Here is a 27,852-nt window from a genome sequence, read left to right on the forward strand (position 1 = left end):
AAGTCTCCCCCACCCTGCTTCATTTGTCGGTTCCTGGAGGAGGAAAATTCTTTTGAACACAACATTTAGTTTGACATTTAACCAGGAGCAATTCCTTCTTTCACGATCTTTGTTTCCGGGGTACTGTTTTGAAAGGCATCTTAATTATCTGAGCAGCAAGTCAAAATGATCGGGATTGTTAACTTATTTCTCTTTCCGTGTAATTCATTTGTTCTTCATTCTTTCCAGTCTTCATCTAAGCATACGTTCCCTCAAGTCGCATGTTCTTGCCCCACCCTCCTCCACACAACCCACCCACAACACTTCACGCATCTCATCAGTCTTCAAAACTTAACTCTACCCTCATTAAGTAAAGAAGTCAATTGCGTTCCGTTAATGTCTTCGTCTTCCTCTCCAAGTCTTCATCTCAGCATCCTCCCCCTATCACATCTCAGTTGCTCCACCCACCTTCAAGTCTCGCCCAACACCTAATCACACACCATCAACAACCTTTCAAACTCAATGCCCCTCTTAATCGCAAGAGGAGGCCATCATACCGTGACGCATTCTCCAGCCTTCGTGTCTCCTCACATGTTGCATCCACAAACTCATTCATGACCTAGCCATCATCTAATCCCACACCTTAACTTAACACCTCTTAGCCGCAAGGAGAGGCCATTTCGTCGTCTACCATTTTCACCCTTTCACCCTCCCTCCCATCACATTATGCCCCACCCACTTTCAAGCCTCGCCCAACAGCTAATCACACACCATCAACCTTTCAGACTCAACACTCCTCTAGTAATCGCAAGAGGAGGTCATCCGTTGGTACCGTGACGCATTCTCCAGCCTTCGTCTTTTCCTCATGTTGCATCCCCGAACACATTCATGACCTAGCCATCATTATATAAACCTCAACACCTCTTAGCCGCAAGGAGAGGCCATGTTGTCGTCTCCCCTTTTACCCTCCCCTCCCATCACATTATGCCCCACCCACCTTCAAGCCTCACCCAACATCAAATCACACACCTCATCAATCTAGACTAACATTCCCTTGTACCGGAGGTGGAGACTTTGACTTACATTCCTCGTTTTCTTTTCCGACCTTCCAGCCATACTTTTTTTCCGGTCGACTTTGACACCTGTCGTCTGCCCGTCCTCGTGACGGGGGTCCTTGAATTAACAAGAGCCTCGGTTACCATAAAGTAAACTAGTTTTCTTGTGCTTGACCATGGTTGACCCGGGGATAACCCCAGTCATTAGAGCCCAGGGTCCCCACGGCGTGCCAAACCCAGCCGACACACCATGCAGCCATGTAACAGCTGGCATCGACATCGACCTATAAAAAAGCCCCGTGCGCCGGGAAAAATTCTTCAATAGCCCTTGTCTCAGCTCACACACGTGTTCTTCCAACTCCAAGCTGTAATTTACCACCAGAGGAATATAAGTCTCTTATCACTATTTATTTTCGCTGTCACTGATTGTAGGGCTCGTATGTGGTTGAGTTGGATCTCTGAAACTGTGGAGCTGCATTCGCAAAAGACGGTTATGCACGCACGAGGTGATCGAGTCTAAACACGTGGCTCTAACTTCCTTCAATAAATTGAATCGCCTGTACATGTACAGTGTCATGTTAATGCTAATCTGAATTGGTATATGGAGTTGCAGAACTGTCTGGAACAGCACTGCCAAGTCCTCCAAACCTCTCATTAAATTGTTTCCAAGAAGGCTAAGATGTCTAGTCCTCATGTCTTGGATATCCTGAAACAAACTTTGATGTCCTTGCAGCTCCTCTTTTGTTTCGTAACATTCGTCGCAGGATTGGATACTCATGTTTCAGCGGATGGGTAAGTTTAACCATGGAGGAAGGAATGGTTTTGCAGTTTTAGAACACGTCAGTTGCTTTCTTAAATTGCTCTGTTACTATATTAAACTTGCTCACTAAATTAATGTGGACTGCTTAACAAAAATCTGCAGGTTGTATAACATTAACAGTACAGTTTCCTCTTTGCAGAACTTTATTTTAAAAAATGCTAGTTGAAGGACATTTAAATAATTGACTATATTTGTAGAGTTTCGGGTGTGACTCTTCCCGCTATAATACCACCGTTTTTAGGAAGGTTCTTGCATGAATTATTAAAGTTTATAGTTGTCAACGATTGACAAGCAAAGTGCAGAATTTGGGCGTAGACAGTTATTACTGCAAGCGGGTTGCAATAGTTCAACAGAAGTATGGGCATGTCTATCCGGTAGTGGTACACGCCGAGCATCAAATAGAAGTAGCTGAAACTTTCATTACATTGGGCTTATTGTGTGGAGCATGATGTAGTCTATTTTTACACTGAACTGCTGAACTTTCAAGCTATAATAGGGTCTTTAGTTCAGCCTTCAGTAAACCAGGCTGCTTATGTTCGTGAGCCTTAATTGGCAACGCAACAGCTGCGAAGTACATCGAAGGGCATAATATACACTCTGTCAGTTGTAAATCCTAGGCAACCGATGGAGCTAACAGTCATCCTTATTCAGACCATGGAGCTATGCCAGACCTAACCAAACCCGTCGCGCATGCGTGGGAAGTTAAAAGTTTGACGTAAGCAAGACGTACGGAGCCGTGATTGGTTCGTTAACCACTGCAAGTGCAACGCACGCACTTAATCTTGCATAGGATGTGTGTTGCTAGCATGGGCGTCGCCAGGATTTTTTCTAGAGGGGGGCAAAAAAAAATTTGGCCAAAAAATGCTGGTATTTCTCAACACATTCTCGATTTATCAGTTTTAGAGGGGGGCAGGGACATTTTGCCCCCCCCCCCCAACTCATTAAATTTACACCACTTTGTCTTCGCCCCTCTTATCTTTTTTTTTCTTTCTTTTTTTTCTTCCTTTTTTTTTTTTTTTTTTTTTGCTTTTCCAGGGGGGGCAAGTGCCCCCCCTTGCCCCCCCCTCGCGACGCCCATGGTTGCTAGATCAATGCCCGAAGCAACATGGCTGATTCAGGCTATTAGAGTTGAGTTACTAGTTCAGGAATTCAATTTGAGACCAAATTACAAATCCTTCCGATGTGGTTAAACAAGAACTAGGCCGCCCCGGTTGATAAAAAAACCAACTTCTTGCCTTCTGGATGTTTTGCACTACTTCTAACATTGACTAGAACCCTGACTCCCTAGGGAGCTACAGCAAGCGATAACCTATTTAGCTTTCTAAAACACAAGCCCGTCTGTGCCTGAAGTTATAATCCAATTCTTGAACACCAACAATGACGAGCGGCCGAAAAGAACAGGGTGTCACTGTCAAGAGTTTTAAAGTGCGAGAAAAAAATGGAGAACTAGTATATGCCCTTTTAAAACGGGTTACACTTACAAAGAATTAAATCCAATAAATGTACTCACTACTCAGTGCGTGCTATCTTTACTTTCACTGTAAATAAATATTTGAATTTTGATATCAGACGTAACTTGTCCTGGTTTGCGGTCAGTGAGCGTGGTCTGGGCTATTGTTTTTTGTCAAGTCGCGTGTGTCTAGTCGTCTCCGCACCTTATTACTTGTCACCAATTAAGAACATGTTGGGTGGGTCGCCAACCCCGTGTGCTGGTCAAGTAGTAGGTCACTCCAATCAGTGGTCATCTCACAGTTCTACGCGCTTATCTCAGAGGGGGTTTAGAAGTGCCAATTTATTAGCAACCAAAAATACATGACCCTAATGTTTGTTTGACTAGCCTAATGAACAAGGTGTTAATAATAATGGCCTAATTGGTCGTTAAACTCCTGTGCTGACCTGTGTTCTGATTGATCAGACATGTTGTTTGTTGTTTCGAAGGTGATGGGGTTTCGTTCGAAGGTGATGGGGTTGTTCCTTGCTATATGGTTAAACCAAGTGGCAAAATGGCATTTTTCAATACACCAACAGATATGAACCAGATGTGGATGGACTAACATGATGTTTTCAGCTACCTCCGACAAAACAACAGCATGGTTTTTGTTACAGAAACAAGTTTTAATTGTAAACTTTCATGTATTTTTAGTGTATTAAATTTAAAAAGAAGTAGCGACCCTTAAAAAAAGGAAGATAATTTGAGTTTTAGTTTAGATTATTCTCCTCCCTTTCTTGGTAGTTTTTCCAGGTTACATCTGATCTAGCCTTCCATGTACAGTTATTGCTAGCGTCAGTGATTTCCGTTATTAACTTGTCACAGGTGCAGGATCAATTCATTATGTTTTGATACCGACCACAATTCCGGAAGTACCCGGGCTCGCAGACATTAGGCGGCCTCACAGTATTCGGAGTTAATGTTACCGAATGTTAGAGAGAATCTTATTTTATTGGGGATACTAAATACATGTACAGCAAAGAATGCTGTGACGTTTTTACTTTCAATAGATCGTCCAAACATGGAGCCAGGAACAGTCCGTGCTCTATGATCCAAATTGAAAAAGAAAATTGCATCCCGAGTGCCCCTTCCGCGCAAATCGGTCAATATTTCAATCATAATCATTGTTGCATTATGATCAAGTGTTGAACAATTATTATATCGATGTTGGGGGGGGGGGGATATGTATTATGACTTCACACATGAGTATAGCATAGGCAAGCGTCCCTTCCTGTCGGGGAAGCAGTTAAGGATATAGCGTGATTGATGAAAGGTCATCTGCTCAAATTAACAGTGGCTTGGGGAGCTAGCCAAGGAGGGGGGTGCGCGCCCCTATTTCTGTTCCTCATTTCAAGAGAAAGTGAGGAGGTTTTCTAACTTTCACATATGGCAAAATTTCTGTCACAAATTAATTATCCAGACGGATCTGTGTCCAAATAGTCTGAACTGAAGATCAGACATTCAGATGTGCAGAGCCACACGAACGAACGTCTGATATATCCTACCATGCAGATTTTTATGCGATCCCGCGCGCAAGCCAATCGGAGTCGATTTTAGAAACTGTGACGTCATTTCGATCAGAAATGTCGACTGATTGGCCAATTTGGCTGACTCTTGTAATACATGTGCAACTGCATAGTTACGGAAGACCCGATAACGAGCGCCCGCTGATTGGTTCAAGAATCTCTGCTTAATTAATCGCCAAATCTGTTGATCTTTGCGATAGACTAGATCCAACACCCGATCAATGTAATTTTAATTATTCGCTTCGACTTTTTCTGGCATGCAAAATGCCTCCAAAACGATATTAAAATCCACTTCCAGGTTAAAAAGAAAAGAAAGCCGGTTAAACAATGAGTATACACCAAAAATATAAACAATAACCACACCTTCAAGGAATTATAACTACAAAAATTGTCACTATTATCACTACAAAAATTATCACTATTAAAACGGTTTCAATAGTATACATTTAATATGAAAACAACATTAGGACGTATACGCATACAAGAAGATTAAATTCATGTGCGAAAAAAATTTCTCTAATTTTTCTCCAATTGATCAGATCTTTAACTTTTCTTGACGTGAAATTCCTCCTCAGGTTTGAGTGTCCGCCATCTAAGATGATCCTTTCATCATACGAGTGCCGTAAATGGGACGGGAGTATCGGCAGGTGCACAAAGTAGGTGGAACAGGTTTATTTTTAGTTGCCGTTTCTCTTCGATCAGTTCAAATGGCAGATTACCAATTGGAACATTCTTGCCAAAATGTCACAGGAACCTTTTCCGTTTTGAAGCAACACCCATGAGTTTGTTGTTTAGATACTTATGGAATGTTGATGTCAGTATCCATGTATTTTCCAGACATGACCTTTCCAACTTCCTGCTGACGTCACACCTCAAGTGAATGTCATTCCATGGTCATCCAGTCGAGTAGAACATTTTGGGTGCAAGGTTGAGCCAAAGTTTTATGAAATACTGCACCGAATCGACTAAGGTGTTGCCATTTTGCATGGGCAGGGCACAAATGCGATTCCTAATAATGTCTTCTCATGAAAACTCAATAGTTGTATTCGGTGATGAACCTACAGAACATGGGCGTCGCCAGGATTTTTTCTAGAGGGGGGCAAAACATATTTTTCCCAAAAAATTCCTGTATTTCTCAACAAATACTCGATTTATCAGTTTTAGAGGGGGACAGGGACATTTTGCCCCCACCCCACGCCTCCCCCCCCCCCACACACACACATTAAATTTACACCAATATGACTTCGCGCCTCTTTTTCGTTTGACCCCCCCCCCCCCCCTCGTGGCGCCCATGCTACAGATTAGTCCAAAACGCTGGGTTTGGGGGCCCAATCGTCCAATATGTCCGAACCCAACCAGTTTTTTATTAAACAATGAAAAATTAGTAAATTACATTATGCAAATAATAACGTGAATCAAGGGCGGATCCGGGGGGGGGGGCCAAAGGGGGCCATGCCCCCCCCCCCAAAACGAAACCAATTTTTTTTTTTTTAATGTGACATCGCAATAAAGGCAGGCAATGAGTACACCACCATCTTTTCCTCAAAAATCATTGGTTAAAGTGGTCAGAAGTTGCCTCAGATCGCACCACAGAGCATCTAGAATCCAAAACAATTTCGGGGCCCTTAAGCGGGCCCCGAACCCCACGCCGTAATTTTTTTGACCCACTTTTTTGGGGGACCAAAAATTTGTTTGGCCCCCCCCCCCAAAATTGTGTTCTGGATCCGCTCTTGACGTGAATTGGTGAAACTGGGGCGGGCAACCGGTTGTATGAGAAGACAAACATTCAAGAACCAATGGGATTTCAGTCCCATGTGGTATAAAGGAACGGACTCAAACAAATTTACTTCTTCCCCGAATTTCCGTTTCTTCCGTTTCTTCGGAATCTGCCATCAATCAATGTCTCTGGGTAATGCTTGCTAAAGCATGTGTTGTCTCGTAAAAATATTGATTCCAAATGTTCGAAAAAAGATTATGAAGATGTAGATGTAAAAGGTAGAATAAAGGTAAATATAGGGTTAAAACTCGTTAAAGACCAAGGCCCACAAAATCAAGATTTGTTACGTCAGCTAAAACTACTTAAGGTAACACAACAAAGATTATATTGTAACGTGTCTTGCTATGAGGATGTCTTACTGGATATAAATCAAGCTCTTTTAAGAGCTTGATTTACTAGGCTTATATGTTTGGTTTATTGGTTTCAATAATTTAAACATTATTGAAACCAATAAACCAAATATATAAGCCTATGAGGTATAATATTGAGAGTAAATGAAAATAATATAATAATTCGTCTTTCAGGAAGACATGTTGTGCTGGATACCAGTTTGCAGACGGCCGCTGTGTTTCTATTGGTAAGTAGGCATAAACACTGTAAACCAGTTAAACGACAGACATTTTAATGTCAATTACAATTAATTCATCTCTTGATATACATACATAACAAAACAATTGTTTGGCTTGTACATCTCTATTCTCTTTTGGGATTTAATAGAGCAAGATGTGTGTGCAGATGCTCCGTGCGAACAGCAATGCGAAGATGATTTTGGACGTGCCCACTGTACATGTTACCCTGGATACGAGATGAACAAGGAAAAATACCGCGTCAGGGAACATCCGTATTGTGAAGGTGAGAATGGAATACAGCATTATTTATCATTATCGTGATTATAGCGCAGGCATCATTTTTCAAAATGGCGATGGGCTTCAGGACTTGTTTTAGGGGTGATCATCTTTGGATGAAATGTTCTCCCAAAAGTCATTGTTTATAAGCCCAAACAATTTTTACAGAAAAAGAAAGATGATGAAATCAGCCTTAATTTGATGTGTGTCTCAAACACCTTCGAGAATTTTTCCTGAATTTCGGAAAAGTTCCGTGAAAAGGACATTCGCATATCCGTTATGAAATGAAGACAATTTTTTTTTCTCCTGACACTTGGCCTCCGTAAAATCAAATACACTATCGGACAATAGATGGCACTTTTTAGGGCGGCAGAATTGCCGACGGTCAAGCGAAATTACTCAAAGGCATGCACTCGTAAAAGGCCACTGGTAAAAAAGGTAACTTGTTTGAAAAAAAGGGGGGCACTTGTTCAAAAAAAGAGGCACTCTTCACAAATATTTGGGGGGAGGGGGTAAACGCTAGGCAAAAAAGGACAATGAATGAAAAAGGGCAGACTTTACCTCTGCCTGTACTGCCGTGGCGGCTTCACCGCTTTGCAGAGACCGACTCAATTAGGGGAAATAAAGAGAGAACGAAGAAAAGAGAACGGAGAAAAGTTCTGAAGTCACTCCCGTCCATTCCCTCGACAGATATCAACGAATGCAGCATCGGAAACGGCGGCTGTCTTCATCATTGCAACAACACAGCCGGGAGCTATTATTGTTCTTGTTTCCACGGTTACCGTTTAGATGCGGACGGTAAATCGTGTGTTTTGGAGGAAGGTACGAATAGCACGGGTGAGTGATGCAAGAACAAAGTAAGCATCAAACAAGCTTAAATATTAGGAGAACAGTCGACTGTCAATATACTCTCCTATAACAAGGTCATTTTCAGATAAATCGTGAAAAACTTTTAATCGAAATGGATTAAATTTTCCGGCGCTACGCGCCGTGAAAACTGAATTTCCACATATATGTTGTGTGCCCAGAGCAGAATTACCATTCGTGCATTTGAATAATAATTAATTAGCCATAATTCCAAAACCCTTTGACCTATAGTCATGAAATTTCTTGGGTATCATGAATAGTTGCTCTATGCATGTACCGAGTTTCATAATTTGTCGTCACTCGATGGCCGAGATCTTAGGGGGGGGGGGGTGGCGGAATCAGCCCCCCCCCCCCCCCCGGCTGAGAGATGGTCAAAATAGCCCGGCCCTTTTGAACATTGACTGGAATCATTTTTTACTTGAAATAATACAGTAGCATTTTGATTTCATTGAAATTGGAAATTCTGGTTCAGTAGTCGTTACGAGCGACTAAGTCTTGCATGGCTGACATATTATATCTCATAAGCCTCCTGGCTTCTTACACAAGAGGGACGCTTCCGCATTTGATCCTTTTAACTCAATATCCGGCTGACGATAAACTTGAATTTCCCTCCGACTTATAAACGGCCTCGTTTCAAATACCGTGTTACAACAGAGAATAAATCAAACGTTCATGTGATCTGTCTTCATGTATAGTACAGAAATTGAGGTCAACTATGAAATTGAAGTCATGTATGCAATTCCGATTGGACAAGAAGAGATTGTCAAAATGTGAATTACAGTGCATGGAAATGATGTATGATTGTGTCACTGACAGTTTGATCCTAAAATGTCATAAGTGGAGAGAAAAGTAGGCCTATTGAAGGCTTAAAGGATCCTTTGCTTTCATGCAATTTGTTCGTTTCCAATAATAACACCACTCAAATCTAAAGAAAAATGTTCAAACCTAATCTGCAGAAGTTTCAGCTCAGCATTTTGATAATAATTCGGCAGGTTACGTTTTGGAATAGAGGCAAATGATCCTTTAAAGGTCTTCTTCCTTTGAAGTTTTGCACTGAAGTTATGCAAGAGCAAACTGGTCGCAAATACGGTCCTCAGTTTTGTTGAAACTTGCTCACATTTTCAGCTCACAAGAGGGACATTGGACCTGGTAATTCGTATGAGGGCGGGCGATGTCAGACCAGCTGTTCTCAACTCCAGTCGTTTAAGGATGCCATATTAAAGGTGCAGTCCAAGGTAAGGCTCGGGGCCTTTAATGAGCACAAAGAGAAAGATAACCAGCATAATGGGTGGTAGTTGAAGGGAATTCGAAAGAATGGTACAACCTGACGCTACTTTAGCGGTTGTGTACAAAGTCTATGGAAAGTCAAGAACATTTTTTAAGTATTTCCTAACAAAATTGGAAATGTTTCTCAGTCCCAGATTCATGTCTTATCATTGTTGCAATGACTGACCTTCATTTAGATGATATATGAAGAAAAAAGCAGCGTCAGGTTGCAACATTCTCAGTTTCCGGGAATTCAAATTGAAAAAAAAAATACAGGTGCTCTCCATTATTTTGATTGACTTTGTTGATTTTTAATGAGAGAAGAGTAGTGCCCCATTTTGAGTAGGGGCTGATTTCAAATTCTTCACACAAACTTTTGTCTTCAATGCACAGATAATCATCCTAGAGAGCAGATTACCTCAACCACCCACTTTATCCACCAGTGACGTGCTCCTCCATTACAACGGCAACCAACAACCTCTCCAGCCGAGTCGAGGACCTAAAGGAGACAACGGGGAGCCTGGGGCAGGTCTGCCCGGCCCCAAGGGATTACCTGGCTTACCAGGTATGCCCGGGGCCAAGGGGGAGCCAGGACCCAGGGGTGCAGCTGGCACCCACGGCCCACCGGGTGTAACAGGAGCTCCCGGTCCGATTGGAGTACCAGGAGGCCAAGGATCTAAGGGCGATCTTGGTGATGTCGGCCCCAAGGGGGAAGCGGGTCCCCCTGGTCCAACAGGTCCGAGGGGGTACATGGGGCATACTGGCGTAACAGGTGCACTGGGACCTAAAGGGGAGAAGGGATCTTGCGTCTATGCTAGAGCCAGAGGTGGGTTAGTCTCCAGTTCGACAGCACCCAAGGGACAGAAGGGGGATACTGGGGAGCCTGGCCCCATGGGATTAATGGGGTCGAGGGGATTGACAGGGGAGAAGGGAAGTATTGGACCGATGGGACCCCCAGGACCACCGGCACAGCTGATGATCGGTGAGGCGAACTTGACGGTAGATGAGCTGAGTCAAATGCAGGGGCCTAAGGGAGCTACAGGACCTAGGGTGAGTTGATTGCTGCCACCATTCAGATTACTGATCTGTCATCGTTGTCATTGTCATCATCACGGTCCCCAATAACAATCATTGTCACCGTAATGCCACTATAATCCTCAAAAGTTGTCACTTGCCATTGCGCTATATATCATCGTCACAACAGAGGCGGATCCAGGTCGGGCTCAAAGGGGGGGGGGGTAACTCTCAGGAAGTAAAGGGGTTTAACAGCCATCTGGTATTGTTTTTCTTGTTATATTTCTCTCTTTTTAGCGGCCTAATTAAGAGCTTGGGGGAGGGTTTGCGGGATACCGGGAGGGAGTTAAACCCCTTATCCCTCCCCGAAGATTCACCATTGCATAACCATCATCGTCATCACCATCACCCCCAACATGCAGACCGTCGAATGCACCATTCAAAACCGTCACCATCATCACTTTCTTCAATATAACTTTTATCGAAATGTCATACTTGACTGATGTAATTGTTTTGGGAGAAGCCCCACTCGATCTTCTTTCTCTGGTCTCTGCTCCACGGCCTTACATTTCCTTTGTTTTCTCTTTATTCAGGGGTTGTCAGGCCTTCCGGGTGTCAAGGGCGAAAAGGTAAAATTCTCCATCCTTGATTGAAATCCAAAAATGCAGTCACATTATGATTTCTGTTTGTATGTTACTCTTTGTCAAAGTGTTCAGCAAATCATCTGTTTATCTGTTCGTTTATCGAGCGGTCGGGCCATCTGTCCGTCCGTCTTTCCTGATTGTTTCCTATAATACATTGAGTTTATATAAGAAACTTTCAAAACAATGTCGCTTATTTTACCGCAATCCTTTTTACTTATGCCCAGGGTGACTCCGGATCCAGTGAGCTTCTCCTCCTGATCATAGCGAAGATGAAGAAGGACATCATCAAACTTCAGAAACGAGTCTTCAGTGATGACCACGTGATAACCTCGACCAATAACAACGAGAGACGCAACGGCTCGAACGCGGCCGATGACGTCATCGGTACCGCTGACACAGACTTGACCTTTACGAGTAGTTCTTGGACGAGGGACGAGAATGAGGGCTCTGGAAATTAAATTTGAAGAAAATATTCGAAAAATTGATATAATGGGTGAAAAGCCTTCCACTTTGTGAATACTAGCAGATGTTTTTACCTCGTTCCGCAATGTTTTGAAATTGCAGGATGAACTGAATGTTTTCTTTCTCATGACAGGAGAAAACTAGTAATTATACAGGGCTTGTTGGGTTTATAGATTCATTAAATTAACAGTTTTTATTTGCCGGTGACCAGTTTTGAAGTACCGGCGGAATTCAGGTTAGTATAAGACAAAACTAATCTTTAATTGTGCTGCAAATGTAGTATTACGTGAGAAGGAGAAATTTTACTGAACCTATTTTTCGATTTTGACTTAATTGTTTCTTCTGTATATTTGATAGAGTAAAAGCAAGTTGAAACGAATTAAAATATTGCTGCAGAAAATATTGTGCAAACAAAAACAACGAGATCTATCCATCTATTGAAATCATTATCGTCTATTGAAGTAATTAGGTGTGTTGACCGTGGATTTTTTTTTTACAAATGTCTTTTTGGTAATATTAAGAGCACTCTTATAGAAGCTATCAAAATTATGAGATTCTTTTTTTTTTTAAATCAATGAAAATTACAAGTTTCAATCTCGTTACAATATTTTAATTTTAAATATTTTTTTGATGTGTCTTCGCAGCCGAAATTCCGAGTCCATGAAAAAAAAAGTAAGACGAGAGTTTGTCAACTTTTAAACTTGTATTATATCGTTTGAAATTGTGCTATTATTGTCATAATAAAACTAAAACTGTGTACCACGTAATGTTTGTTTCACGATGTTTTAAATTGTGTTTAGTATTTTTATATGACCTGAATAGGATATTTTTGGGGTTGTGTTATGTGCTAGAGCCCCGTTGCCGCAGTTCATACTCTGACCTATGTGCAGATTTCATCCAAGATGACACGTAGATAAGGTTCCAGTCGTTACTCCTTCTTACCTAAAAAGGTAACAACTACCACGCACTTTTTCACCGAAAAAAACCCAAAGACATAGCCCCACAAGCACTAAAGTATAGCCCCACCCCTCAAGCATGGGTTACGCGATTGGGGTGCACACCGGTAAATACAGTGTAGGCCTTATCCATCCCGTGCCGATCTCATTTAAAGGTAGAGTCCATCATTTGTAATTTGTGCATTTTGTTCGTTTGAAGCAACAAAAGAGTTCAAAATCTAATGAAGGATACTGAGCAACTAACCTGATGAAGTTTCAGCTAAGCTTCAGCTGTACATTCCGAGAAAAACAGCATTCTAAGATCTCAATTTCAAATCAAAAGTTGCTGAATCATGTTTTGAATTGTTTTGAATTGCAACTATACGCGACGTCGCGCACTGATCCGACGAATTATAACAACCGCGCGCGCGTGTGCGTCGTTCGAATACTTGTGCGCGCTGCGCTGAATAACAAAACGAACTACTAATTTAAATTTTCCTACGGTGCTTCTTAAGAATCACCGTTGGAAATGCCTTCTTTCGTTGATTACTTCAAAATGACAGCTTCCCAGAAAGAATAATTTCACAGGGAGTTTAGTCTCCTTACTATCTTTCAACCAAGTTAGTTTTTCAACAATAATTACGCCAGTTACTTTGCGGATGGCTGCAAATGATGGACTCTACCTTTAAGTTATATCCACGCAATTCTATTTAAAGAATTTTGAGAGCCATAAAATTGGGTAATTGAAGAGATATGACAATGAACCTCTGGCCCAGACTTGGGGCTGCCATTTCTGGCATTTTGGATGCAATTGGGCTCGAAAGTGGCGCTGATTTTGCCATGTAGGGTTCGGTTTTTTTTAAGTATGGGCATTTAGCACTGGTGTCTATGGGAATTTTAATGAACGGGTGCATCACTAGCGATATACGTCAATGTACATCACGAGAGGGCGCGATATGATCAATGGGAGATTTCCATGTCAACCTGAAATATGGCGGTTCCAAATCACAACCCACCTCGGGGTATGGAGGGCTACGACCTTGGCGCCCTGAGCGCCGAACAACAAGAAAAACTCAACCAATTTAAAGTAAGTCATTTTGTGCAATTGTTGTGTTATTTTCGTGGAAAACTGTGCTTCCTTAATGTTGTAAAATGGTTCGACTACATAAGCCCAAAAGTTGCCCACTTTCCGGACGTGTTTTTTACACGCCAACCTGCTGATTATGTCATGCTTGTGGCCTACATGTAGGCGACTTTAGTTTAGTCGTCCAAAATTTTGGGCGATCGTGTAGTGTAGGGCTCCTGTTTTGTTTTGATCAAATTAGAGTAAAAAATGTTTTTTACTGTTACAATCAAATGCAGACTTACTATGACACCCGTTTTGCAATTTTGTTGAACAGTTTCTTGAAGTAGAAATCACGATTTTCCTGCGCCTGTTTGTGCCTTGCGATTCAGCGCGCCGTGCGTGCTCACGGTACATCGCACCATGGAGCAAGGAAAACGGACCCTTTTCCTTGCTCCATGATCGCACAGTGACCGCCGTCTTTATTTTCAGGTCGCGTGTTGTCGCCGCGCTGTCATCATCATTTTACACCCAAATTTCCCTCAAAAAATCAAAACCCTGCCCTCTGTCTATGACATACCTGTTTATTGAGAATGTCGCCAACTAGTTTGGTAGGTCCAATAATTTTAAAGTGGATTTTGTTCCCTTATACTAGGAACAGGGCCCTACACTACTTTTGGTTTAACTGTTTAGTATTATATCACTACACTGCTAGTGCTGCTTGAGTGTTATACTAGCAGTAATAACCTTGGATTATTGCAGAATCCCCCACTACTCAAAGATCACCCCCTAAAATTCAGTGCATGGCTACGTCGCCATAGGCATAGCCTATGCAATCAAACTTCGAAGGAGCTCGAAAAAAGTCCAAAGTCCAAAGTAGGTCCCAGGGAGTGGATACAGAGTGCTGAGTCCAGGCATGCAACTGTTCCTCCGATCAGCTGATTTCCTCGTTTTTCCTCGTTTCACACTTCGGCCTAGGGCCTATGCCATTAAAAAATTTAACAACACTGTTGTAAAATTCGAGTTTCTTCAGTTTTTGTTCTTCCAAGTTGCATGCCTATGAGTCGGGGAGGGGCAACAGAGGGCACTATTTTCCCTTTTAAAAAAATCTTCAAGGGGATGAATCAGTACATAGCCTACAACGTAAAATGAATGGGGAAGATCAAAAAAAGGTCCAAGTCCAAAGTAAGTAAGTCCAGAGTGGGTGAGCAGTCAAACGTGACCCTGGATCTGCATAGCCGGTTAACGAGGTTGGACAGATGAATGGTGGGGTATTCTGCCACACTGACAGCAGACTGTGTATACTATTTCTTTTCCAAACAGTGGCGATAAGGTGTTTCACGGTAAATATGTGCCATCTGATTCACGGGGCAAAAAGAACACGCGTTGCTAGACGCGGGCGCATTTTGGAATGACGGCATGATGACTTGGAAGCGCCAAAGTTTTACACCGCCAACACAAGTTTTACAAGTTCCAACACCTTATTGTATTGTTACGAGCCCCTCTTTCCTTGTGGTCCTCTGTGTTTTTGCCGTGTTTTCATCACCCTCAGATAACTTTTGCCATGGCATTGTGTCTGCAGCAGATGAGCAGTGCAGCTCTGAAGCAGTCTTTTAATTCTAAATCATGATCTTACTACTAGTACTAGTTTTTGAAAGGTTGAACAGTGATTGTGACGTACACCCCCAGTACCTACATTGTAGCCTTATGTTAGGGCAAGGCTTATGGTATAAAAAAAACACACACACACACCACTGAACTAAAAATTCATAGAAAATCACACACTGTAGTATATTTTGTTATTTTTTTTTGGAGGGGGGGGGGAGGGGCACTGTTCATTCTTAAATGCAAAGCAGTCATTGGATCTATTTTACACTTTTTCCCTGCAGATACAAACTAGGTTAGGGAACGAGAAATTCCTTCGAGATCATCCAGAGGTTGACGTTCTACTGGCAGGCTTTCTCGGGTAAGAAACCAATGTTTTTAACTTTGGGACTATTTCACAGTAACTCAATGATCTGTCTCTTAAAGTTGCTTCTTGTGCAAAAAAATATCATCTCCAACTCACCAACATACCCTTGATTTAAGCATTTCATTGTTACTTGACTATTATAGCGACGTCCTGACACAGAGACCAGAGAACATTCGTGACTTTGCCGCCGACTATTTTACTAAGCCCCACCTGAAGGATAGTGTCCAGAGTCAGTTGAAGCAGAGAGAAAATGCTCTACGCGAAGCCAAGTTCAACAGGAAGCTTTGAGGCTTGGACAACACTCCAATAAAGGGGCGTTACTAGAGCCTGTTTTCATGGTTTTGAAGGATGCTGGTCAGGTTGGGTGATTGTAGGGGCATGTAGGGGCATCTCATAGTTGTAGTTTAAAACTTTTTGTGAAAAGTGAAGGTTTTATTTATAAATGTCTCTTATGGATGCATGTACACCCAAAAACAATCAACTTGGAATAGGTTATGTATTCTATGAGTACAAATACACTGAACAAGTACAGCTCAGTTGACATTGGTGGTGTAGGAGCATCAAAGAAAAGTCTCAGATTTCAATGTTAGGTTGGGTAAATGGGCTTTGATGCATAGAAATGGCCTGAGGACTCGTCATCTAGATCTCAGCTCAAAGAAAGACTTCACTTTTGAAATTCTCCCACAGGCCCCTATACTTTGTGTACATGTATAGTGTGAAACAGAGAAGATGCTCTGTGATAATAACATGAGATGCCCCTTCTTTCCCTCCTCAACCCCCTAGCCACGCCTCTAGTAATATTTCCTAATAATTTATGTATGGCACTTGTATCTGGTTGGTTAGTGTGATGTCACTTCAGTTTAAGCCACGCCCACTGCACATTAAGTAGCATTGGAACCATAGGAACCGGAAGTTAACGCAACTTGAGTGCTTATCCAATGGGAGCTTGTAGTCAGTGATACATGTGTGCATGTGAATGACGAAGTCACTAACGAATCAGATAAGGAATCCGATCAAACCAGAATTATAACTGTCTATCATGCTGAACAGTTCAAGTCCACGGAACTGTGATTAACATCCTGCTTTATGGCAATGTTATGCCCCAACTATAGAATCATCCCAATTATAGTTGGGTAGATCCCGGCTACAGTTGGGACAACCCCAACTACAGTTGGGACAACTAGCGCTGGCGGTACTGATTTTTTCTGTAGCCGATTTTTTTCCCCCTGCAATATCAGCGATATGGCGATAAATCATCAGCAAATTACAGCCCCCAACTACAGTTTGGGGCTGTCCCAACTACAGTTGGGACAGCCCAAACTACAATTGGGACAGCCCTAACTACAGTTGGGACAGCCCTAACTACAGTTGGGACAGCCCTAACTACAGTTGGGACAGCCCCCAACTACAGTTGGGACAACACCAACTACAGTTGGGACAACCCTAACTATAGTTGGGACAGCCCCAACTACAGTTGGGACAACCCCCAACTACAGTTGGGACAACCCTAACTATAGTTGGGACAACCCAACTACAGTTGGGACAGCCCCAACTTCAGTTTATTTAGTCCATTTCTTTACCCAGTTGAGACTGTCCCAACTATAGCTGGGGCGTATACTGCAAATCAGCTGGAACCAGTCTAAGCAATGTACATGTATACGGTATCCCATCGTTGAGACTGTCCCAACTATAGACTGTCCCAACTATAGCGTCGTTGAGACTGTCCCAACTATAGCTGTCCCAACTATAGCTGGGGCGTAACAGCAACAACGGGATACCGTATACATTGCTTAGACTGGTTCCAGCTGATTTGCAGTACATAAGTCGCTCCGTGAAATTGACTTCTGGATTTATTTCATTCTTTCTGAGCCTTATTTGGGTTATAACTGTGTGATGTATAGACTTTGTATCATGAGAATATCTCACAGGTGTACATATTTATTATCAGATTTTACCTTTTTTTCAAATGTTTGCTGTTTATTAGTGTTAGCTTTATGTGGAAGGAATATTATTTGTTCCATAAAGACTGTGGTTTTGGTGTGTTTAAGATTACAAGTGGTCTAATCTGGAAATTTAATGTTCCGAATAAACATGAGCTGTTGGAAGACAAAAACAAGATGCAGAGCGCAGGATTTAAGATTCAGGAAAATTAATGTAATATGCACCGGCATTTGAATATACAAATGTATTTTAGATGATATGCACTAAATATGGTTTGGAGTGTTTTGTACATTGTATTTCACATATTGATGATTTTTGCACAAATGATAATCTGAAACATTCTATTTGTTTATATTAACTGTGTTAAGAGTTTTACACAAATTCTAGTGATTTGATGCTGCCAAATGCTATATATTTCATTTACTTGCATGGGTTGCATGTTAATGTTAACAATAAGGCCAAAAAAATAATAGTTCTGTGTCCGGTTTCCCTACCTACCCTATTCTGATAGCCCCTACCCTATTTTTTTGTGGGCAAAATGAGAAAAAAAAACACCCAAAACCATCAATTTCTAAGTTTTACCCTTGACTACACGCAGACACCTCCATATGATTGTACACCCAAAAAAATGGCAAGAATGCCATGTAATCGGAAGCAGAACTATTATTTTTTGGGGGCCTAACCTGAAAATGCCATGAAGTCCTGATCGTTAAAAAATGACCTATTGCTAATTGGCCAGCTTGGTCAATTTGGTGCGCTTTCTGGGGGCATTTATTTTGATTGTTCACGATAACGGTTTTGGGCAAACCTGCATGAAACGAAAAAAATATATAAGCGAGCAAACAATCAAACAAACACCCCAACAAACACTATTCATTAATCGAAAGTTGTAAAAGTACTAAAGGCCAGACAGGGTTCGACTTTAACACGCAAATCATCTGGATAACCGTTCGAATTGAAGACACTCGTAATCCCAAGGGACCTATTTATTTCTAGACGCAAGCAATGCCGCGAATTTCATCCTTAACATTCTCAACATACCACCGCGACCTGCCGAGAGCTAGCTATGATTCCTTGCTAGTATAATGCAAGGAGTATTGAGTTCAGCGCTGCCATACAGACAGCCTTATTACCTGGGATATGTACACACAATTAACATCACTGGCCCAAGTTAACCCGTACATTAATATGCTCGCGGACAGTTCATTCACAGCAGGGTTCACCATGCACGATAGTGTCTGTGATTGTATAATAATAATGAGCTGTACATGTGTACTCTTAATGTGTGTGATTATATATACGTGCACATGTTCTCTTGTGACAGAATACTGCAGTTTGGCATATGGCTTTTAAGACAAGCAATACGACAACAGAGGCGGTCTATGAATTCAGAGGTGGGGGCGTAAAGGATAGAGAAAGCTACGCCCCCCCCCCCTTGATTCCATGGATCCGCCCACTCAGTGTACAAGCCAGGATATTTCAATTGATTTATCGTGTACAGTGATGCACGGATTTATGTGTTTATTCATATTAAATTTTTGAGAGGTATTGCACCGGTTGTATCTGTGATATTGAGGTTCTGTAAGTTTTTTTTAAGCTGTAGGCCTACATGTAAATGTGTCAGCGAAGACCAAATGTTTCTATTAAGGTTTCCGACCATCCAAAACGGATAAGCTGGATTATTAACGTTCAGTTATCAACAAAATGTTAATGCAATAATGAATCACTGCTGACTCTTAGTCTGGCGTGGGTTCAATTTCATGATCAAGGATACTTGGTTTTCTGGAACATATGGTCACGAAAACATATGGTCTTGGTGGCAATCAAAACGCTCTGTAAAATAATGCGTCTGAAAAAAAAATATTGAATTCCCGCCACGTGGAGCCGAGATTTGGTGATCCACGATGTTAATCCAAAAGATTAATGGTTCAGTACTACATCAGAGGTAACATGAACAATCAAGCCTGTAACGTTGGACACACAAAGCACCAAATTATTGTTCAGTTGATACAGAATTGTGCCCATTCTTTGGTGTGACGGGGTTACCCTATACAATAGCACTCCCCGGCTCACAGGTGACAATCAGTTAGTCAGTCAGTGAGATAGGCTCACAGAAGACGTAAGCTGGGCCAATAAATGGGCGTCTAGCAAAAACTAATATAATGTTTGTTTAATATTATTTATAGTCGCCTGCCGACGTGATGCTTTGGAATACCGACATTTTGTTCATTGTCTAATCATAAATATTTGGTTTGGTTTTGGTGTTCTTTGTAAGTACAATACATTTGACGATTGTTATAATGGAATTTATACTTGATTGTATATGAGGAGAATAAATTGTTTGATAAGAATAAAGAATAAAGATTGATGAAATGGATAAAATTACAACGAATTGTGTTGGATAATAATCTGTTATGCTCCTGTTTAATTTATTTTTCGTAAAAACTAACTGTAGCGAAAACAGGTCGAGTAGTAGTAAAGTCTGTCCTGAGCCGATATGGCGCATTATGCTGGCATTTATCACCGGTTTCTTTAGCAAGAAACGAGTTAAATTATTTCGATTCCCCTGGATGGAATGCTAGTCCATCGCAGGTGTTACGCCCGAGCTAATGCAGGTGTAGCGTGAAATTTGGACTCTATGGGTGCACTGAACCAATTCAAGCCCCATTGAAAACAGTGTAAAATTAACAAAGTTCAGGGCCAAATTACATGCAAGCCGACATCACTGAGGTTTCTCAAACAAAAATGAAATTGTCTTGTCCCTCGTCTTTTTATTTCTTTTGAATTTTGGGTAGATTAGCCAATTACATTTTTAAATGTTCACACCAAAACAAAATCACCTCCCGAAAAGTGAAAGTTCCCAAGCCTGCATGTAGCCATTTTACAAGTGGCATCCTTCCACTTTCTCAGGCAAAAAGGACCCATCAACCGTAATTTTATCAAGTCTGCCCTCAGCTGGAAGCCCCCAAAACCAGGGAGTTGATACTTGGCCATATTTACACAAGTCCACCGTTTTTAAAGCCAAACGGTCTCCGTTTTTGAAAGATATTGGGGGGGGGGGTACCTTTTATGCTAATGAGCTCGCGTAGAAATTCTCACTTGAATTAGTTCAAAGCACCCCTATGAAATCTGGAATAATTGGTTGTATTGCGCATGCCTAAGTGAAAAAAACGAGGTCAGTGGCAGGTCACGTGTAGAGTCCATATGGTAGCAGACCAGTAAATAAACTTCCATAGACCCCAATGGTAAATACTCACACTTCGGAAATTCGGGAAAAATACTCACAACTCTCCAAGGTGTTCGAGACACACATCAAATTAAAGCTTATTTCATCAACTTTCATTTTCTTTTTCAATTTTCGGGGGGTTAACTGATGACTTTTAGGAGAAATTTCCATCCGAAGATGATCACCCCTGAAAATAGTCCTGAAGCCCATCGCCATGTTGAAAAACGATGCCTACACTCCATTGTAAAATAGAACGCTTTAAGGGCCCCAATTTCATCCAAATTGAACGGAACTACAAGCTCACAGTCCTGTGCACGGCTTCCACCCATATTTTTTCACAAACCCTCAAGTTCATGGCCCACAGCATGCTCAAATACTGAAGATTTTGAGGGCATGCAAATCGTGATTTGGCCTGCGCAGGCAATTTCGGACCGATTTACTGGTCTGCAACCATATAAGGTAAAAGGGACCAAATTTCCTTAGGAGTCAAAATTGCATATGATATAGGTACCCATTTCTCTGGGTTGAGAGAGGTAAGTGATGGGGGTGGAGTAGCTTGCCCGAGGACACAACATAAAGTCGGCAGCAAGATTCGAACCACTGACCACTGATCATGCGTCACACTCCCCAACGTGCGTATTTTCACCCCGACATTATCTGGCTATTTTAATTACTAGCGGGATGCCGCGCTTCGCGCGGCACCCGCTAGATGGGTAGAGTTGACTGTTTCGTAAGAATTACTGTATACAATGAAATCTCGATAATTTAAACTCTAATAACTCCAAACAACTGTTAAGTCAAATAAAGAATCATACCCTCTGCTGCACGCGAGGCGCGAGCCTATTTGGACTCGCCATCAGTCTCGCCTAATTTGTATTTGCGTTCAACGTGCGCGTACATAACGTTTCCTGCGGAGATTGTGCGAGGGTCCAGGACATATTGTCAATATAGGGGAAGGGGCTAGCTAGCTAGGGTGAAGGGTGCTAGTTGGAACGCCCAATTTCCGTAAAACCCGTCGACCATGTCACCAATATTTCCGGGGATGGGGAGAAACATTTCCAGGGATGGGGAGAAATGGTTTTTGTTATAGAGGGGAGATGGTGATATTGAAATCGCTGATATTGTGGAGGTTTATGTTTGTGCTGGGATTCATACCGTTTAAATGTTTTAAATTGCGCGCCGATTAGGAAGGTCTGCTGTCAACAGTTGAATGAAATTAAGTATTCATTGCCGACCGATTGTCTCATGCGGTGTCTCATTATATAAAGCTCATAAATAATGTTGTGCAGGAATATTTTCCAGTCAATTTGAACATTGAATTTTCAAGGTGCCAAACCATTAAGGACGTATACACCAACTGTACAATTAGGTAATTTAGATGAAACGCGGTTTGATCTTGGCCTATACAACGTCGTATCCATCGTTCTCACTACAGAGGAGAGGAGGGGGCAGCCAGTGGGGGTGGGGGTTGGGTATTGTGTGGGCGTCGCCAGAATTTTTCTAGAGGGGGGCAAAACATATTTTTGCACACAAAATGCCTGTTTTTCTCAACACATTCTCGATTTATCAGTTTTAGAGGGGGGCAGAGACATTTTGCTCCCCCCAACCCATTAAATTTACACCACTATGATTTTTTTTTTTAGCTTTTCCGGGGGGGGGGGAGTGCCCCCCCCCCCCCGCGACGCCCATGCCTATTTATGTTACACCTGTGAATGGTCACTTATATTTCCGGGGAAGTGGGCAACAATTTATATTTGTTATGGTAAAGGGGGTGTTTCTTATGTATTAAGTAGAAGTTAATGTCATTATAGCAGTTGGTTTTTTATTATGGTGATGGGGTTGTACAGCAAAGTATCGTAACACGTTTATTTGCAGAAGAGAGTAAAACTAAAAGAAAGGACATATTGGAGCACTTCATAATTATGTCAAGCACCACATGTAAAATGTATTTATTACAAAACTGTGAAAATGAAATCAGGTATACACACATTTTTTTTGTAATAATGTATTTGCATTCATTACTGTACAGGGTAGTACTTCGACAAAACTCAGGGGATATAATTGTAGTCAGTTTTCGCAAGGGACGTCGGTCCATCCAGGCTTGTTTACCATAGGCACAAACATTCCATGAAAGACTTTCAAGCAAGACGGCCAAAGATTATTGTGCAATTGCAGTTTTTTGTGTTAAATGCTGTAATCATAAATAATGACAGTGGCATTGTAAGTTACAGGACAACATTTTTTAATGAGTGTTGGTGAAAACTCATGAGAAACGGAGGGGTATGCGATCATGAATATTTTGTTGTGAAACTTTAAGAGTGATTATGTAATTTGGTAATCAAAGACATTGTTTTGTTATCAAATAAGTTTGCCAGGATCGACACAGTCTGCTTGGCCAGTAATTATCGGGTAATCATTCCATCATTATTCTTGGGTACAACTAAGCCAAGGATATAATTTTTAAAAAAGATGGACATCAAACAGCAGAAAAGAGTGATTTTTTTTGCACTATTTCATGACTTCTAAAAATAAAATTATGGCTAGAAGGAAAATGTGTTTTGAATGGGTAAAGAGAAAAAGCAGGAATCTTGCAGTTGAACTTGAAAGAATAGGTGTCTTCGTCTTGAGTTGAGATTATTGCTTTAGGAACTGGTTGAAGCATGCACTGGAGCATGCTTGGAGCATGGTTGGAGCTGGTCATGTGATGTGGGTGTCATCGGGAGTCCTGTGTAAAGGAGTTAGAAAGAAAAGAATAATGACTAAGGTGAAGAAAACTTGCAATACCCCATTTATGCGGAATGCACTACTGAAGTACTAACCAAACATGCCAAACAACGAAACATGTCTTATATGTTGTATTTTTGTGAACCCCCCCCCCCCCCGCATATGATTTTATCTCAGCAGCAGAGACACTGAACAGTCATCAATGTATTAGTTTCCTCTTTATCCTGCTTGGGTTCATGTCTGTTGTCGAGTCATGTGATTTTCTGCCAGAGTGTATTCTCTTAGATCCACTATTCTAACTGTGTTGGTTTCAGGTTTTAGTCTTTGCCTGTATTTTTGGGTTTTTGGCCTGAGGTTTGAACTTGATCACGTCTTTAATTTTGATTTGAGGGTTTCTTTATTAAGTTGGTTTAATGATCTTTGATTTGCAGTAAATTAATTTTGTTTTGCCTATGAGTATGAAAGCCATTTCTTTAAGGAAAGTTTTTAGTATGATTTGCCGTGTTCTAAGATTACCACAAAGATTTAGTTTGCATCATTTGTATGGAATGAATGTACATTTCATGGCCTATATACAAATGAAGCAGTTTTTTTGTAGCTAGTACTGAGTAGTAGTAGTAGGCCTAGGCTTAGGACTAAAACAAACTAAAGCAAAATCCAAAAATAAACTACCAACAAACATGACAAAGCCCAATTGTGAAATCAAAAGTTGACAAAGTTCTACAAACATGTTCAGGTACATGTTCCAAGTGAGGCCTGTAGTTGCGGAGGTCATGCAGCATGCAGTAAATTGGCAACATTAAGCCTAACCATGGAGCAAGGAAAACGAAGTAAACACACGGCCAAACTCGGGCCGAGGCCTCCCCCCGCACAACCCTCCCCGTACAACCCTCCCCGTTCTACCACCGATTCCACCAGACTACGCCATCATTGGACACTTACAAACTCACACTTTTCACAAACAACAATGCGTCTCAATGCCAGTGGCGTTCGAAAGAATACCACTTTTCTCAAACAAAAATACATAATCATAAATGAGACTTACCGTTCAAAGAGAAAACTGGAGCAAGGAGGAACAGATACATCAACCATGTCAACAATGCTGTGCTGTTGCATGCGCTGCATGTTCACAACGAACGTTCATGTATACGTGGCACGTCAATTATCTATGGAACGCCAAAGAGGCATTTAATGTGATCATCGAATCGGTGATGGACTTTTGCAATCGGTGATGCATATTCACGATCGGTGATGGACTTCCGCGATCGGTGATGACTTTTTACTGGTGATGCATATTCACGATCGGTGATGGACTTTCGCGATCGGTGATGACTTTTTACTGGTGATGCATATTCACGATCGGTGATGGACTTTCGCGATCGGTGATGGACTTTTACTGGTGATGCATATTCACGATCGGTGATGGACTTTCGCAATCGGTGATGGAATTTTACTGGTGATGCATATTCACGATCGGTGATGGACTTTCGCGATCGGTGATGGACTTTCACTGGTGATGCATATTCACGATCGGTGATGGACTTTCGCGATCGGTGATGGACTTTCACTGGTGATGCATATTCACGATCGGTGATGGACTTTCGCAATCGGTGATGGACTTTTACTGGTGATGCATATTCACGATCGGTGATGGACTTTCGCGATCGGTGATGGACTTTCACTGGTGATGCATATTCACGATCGGTGATGGACTTTCGCGATCGGTGATGGACTTTCACTGGTGATGCATATTCACGATCGGTGATGGACTTACGCGATCGGTGATGGACTTTTACTGGTGATGCATTTTCACGATCGGTGATGAACTTTCGCAATCGGTGATGGACTTTTACTGGTGATGCATATTCACGAGTGGCGATGGACTTTCGCAATCGGTGATGAACTTTTACTGGTGATGCATATTAACGATCGGTGATGGACTTTCGCGACCGGTGATCAACTTTGCAATCGGTGATGGACTTTTGCAATCGTTGATGGACTTTTGCAATCGGTGATGGACTTTTGCGACCGATGATCAACGACCCATCACCGATTGCAAAATCCATCATCGATCGCCAAAGTGCATCAGTTATTGAACGTGCATGCCGCTGTGGCTTAGGGTTTCTCGTGTTGCCCCTGACGGTGATATTTGTTTACGGTGTTTTTGTGTTTGAAAGTGGCTTTCTCATATGTGAACTGCATTTTTTTTTAAATTAATGTGCGTAAAATGTTTGTTGTTGGTGTATGCCGCTGTGGCTTTGGGCTTTGGTGCTGCCCATATTGCAACCGGTAAATGCCCAATCGATGGTATCCGGAATAAAAAACACTCCTCTGTGGATGTGGCATAAACACAATGATTTGTTTTTATCCAATAAATGGTAAAAAGTTTTTGCACCTGATGATTGATGGGTGGGCCATCGGAGACAGCATATGGCGGGGTTATTGGGGGGCCTGACCAGGCATCCAGGGGGCACAGGAATGCAATCACATCATCATCATCATAAATCCATCTAATAGCCAATCTTGGTATAGATATGTGGGGCCCTCTGGTCACTTAAGCACACTTAAGCGAGCACATGATGGACAGTACACAGAACTGTCCTTGCAAATGTTTTTCCACCACCACCCCTTACATCCGCCAGTTATAGTGCTCCAAGGTTTCAAGAGACTATACAAATTACAAGGATTAAAATGTTCGCAATTTTTAGGATACAGACAGCCTGCTCCTCATATTTATGGGGCAAATGGAACCATTCAATTCCTTGTTTTTCTATTTTGTTAGGCTAATTTGATACTTGCCGTAGCGCTCTCAAGTGTCACGAGGCTATGATGTGGGAAGTTATTGTTTTGTAATTCAAGTATAATTTTCATTTGTTGTTATTATTGCCACATATCTCATGTTCATGTATTTCATTTATTGTCAAGCATATTGTGTATGTTGTGGCTTTGAGTCTCCGCTGTTGCCCACTACGGTTTGGTGTTGCCGTTATTAATATAACCATAACAATTAATAAGTCGACTGGTTTTCCCTATCATTGGTAATGTGGCTATAAAACACAACGATTTGTGCGTAGCCAGAAATTTTTTGCAGAGGGGCAAAACATTTTTCTCCCCGAAATACCTGGATTTTTCCAGCATATTCACGATTTATCATTTTTCGAGGGTGGGCATTTTTCAAACAATATTACTTCGCGCCCATTTTTCTGTCTTCTTCCCCCATCTTTTTTTTTTTTTTTTTTTTTTTGGGGGGGGGGCTTTTCCAGGGGGGGGGGGAGCGCCCCCATGCTCCCCCCCCCCCCCCCCCCTTGTGACGCCCATGGGTGATGGTCTTTCACGTTCGGTGATCAACCTTGCATGGACTTTTGCTATCGGTGCAGAGGGTTTTTTTTATATTATCAAAGTAAGTGGGTGAAAATATCCAAGCCAACCCCCCCCCCCCCCCCCATAAAACCCCCACTTTCTTCAACTTAAATATGCTGTGATTTCTGGGCGACGGAGGCTGCCGGCGTCATGGGCAGACTAAGCTTTGTTTAGGTTGTCGGTACATAGGTAACTGTTGCGGTTGTACTCCTATTGGAAAATTTTAGTGTGTTTTTATTTATACATTATTCAATATTTTCCTTTGATAACTCCGATGTTTAAAAAGACTGTGCACACCGGTGAATAATTTATTATTCATTAGTTAAAGAATAATGTAACCAATTGGGTTAAATAGCGAATGTCTGTTCTGTTTGTGCACTATACAATTGACAAGGCCACTTAAGACAAGCTCGAAAAGATCTCGGAAGTTGCGGCTCGATTGTAGACCGTTGTAGCCTATAATCATGTACATGATGTAAAGGTATGTTCTTAAAATTGAAAAGGATTCCATTATTTTGCTGAACGTCAGTTGGTGCATGGAACGCGTTTGCATGTGGAACACCCAATTTGTGAGCCCCCCATGTAAAAATGATTGACCTCGATCGTGCCCCAATTCCACGACTGCAAAAAAAAAATGGTAGCTGGTAAGTGGAGACCTGAAGCACGTGTTGTTGCGAGGGCTAAGGCCAAAAAAAAAAGTCTCCGGTTTCTGGTATGCGCGCGCGTCGCCGTTGCCATGCGCCTCGGCAAAATGAAAAAGTTTTTTTTTCAATGAAAGATGATGTCTCAAAACCGCCAAACTCACTGGTTTAACTGGAATCCTGCTGCTGCACAATTTTAACGTGTTTTTAGATTGGGTTATGGTCGAGAATAAGCTTTATGTGGCC

The 27,852-nt window shown here is 41.8% G+C and overlaps 2 protein-coding genes across 2 annotated transcripts; both read left to right on the forward strand.

The window, feature by feature from the left end:
- Window positions 1-1,287: 1,287 nt before the first annotated feature.
- On the forward strand, window positions 1,288-12,511 carry LOC119740298 (collagen and calcium-binding EGF domain-containing protein 1-like). Its single transcript, XM_038215563.1, has 9 exons — window positions 1,288-1,826; window positions 5,445-5,525; window positions 7,171-7,223; window positions 7,364-7,498; window positions 8,182-8,328; window positions 9,484-9,593; window positions 10,018-10,674; window positions 11,232-11,267; window positions 11,507-12,511. The coding sequence occupies exons 1-9, from the start codon at window positions 1,714-1,716 to the stop codon at window positions 11,738-11,740; spliced, it is 1,566 nt and encodes a 521-aa protein (XP_038071491.1). The 5' UTR covers window positions 1,288-1,713; the 3' UTR covers window positions 11,741-12,511.
- Window positions 12,512-13,619: 1,108 nt separating this feature from the next.
- Window positions 13,620-16,423, forward strand: LOC119740966 (RIIa domain-containing protein 1-like). The gene is made up of 3 exons (XM_038216492.1): window positions 13,620-13,766; window positions 15,632-15,708; window positions 15,858-16,423. The coding sequence occupies exons 1-3, from the start codon at window positions 13,671-13,673 to the stop codon at window positions 16,000-16,002; spliced, it is 318 nt and encodes a 105-aa protein (XP_038072420.1). The 5' UTR covers window positions 13,620-13,670; the 3' UTR covers window positions 16,003-16,423.
- The last annotated feature ends 11,429 nt before the right edge of the window (window positions 16,424-27,852 follow it).

This window comes from Patiria miniata, unplaced genomic scaffold, assembly GCF_015706575.1.
Source record: "Patiria miniata isolate m_02_andy unplaced genomic scaffold, ASM1570657v1 HiC_scaffold_5, whole genome shotgun sequence".
NCBI lineage: Eukaryota > Metazoa > Echinodermata > Asteroidea > Valvatida > Asterinidae > Patiria > Patiria miniata.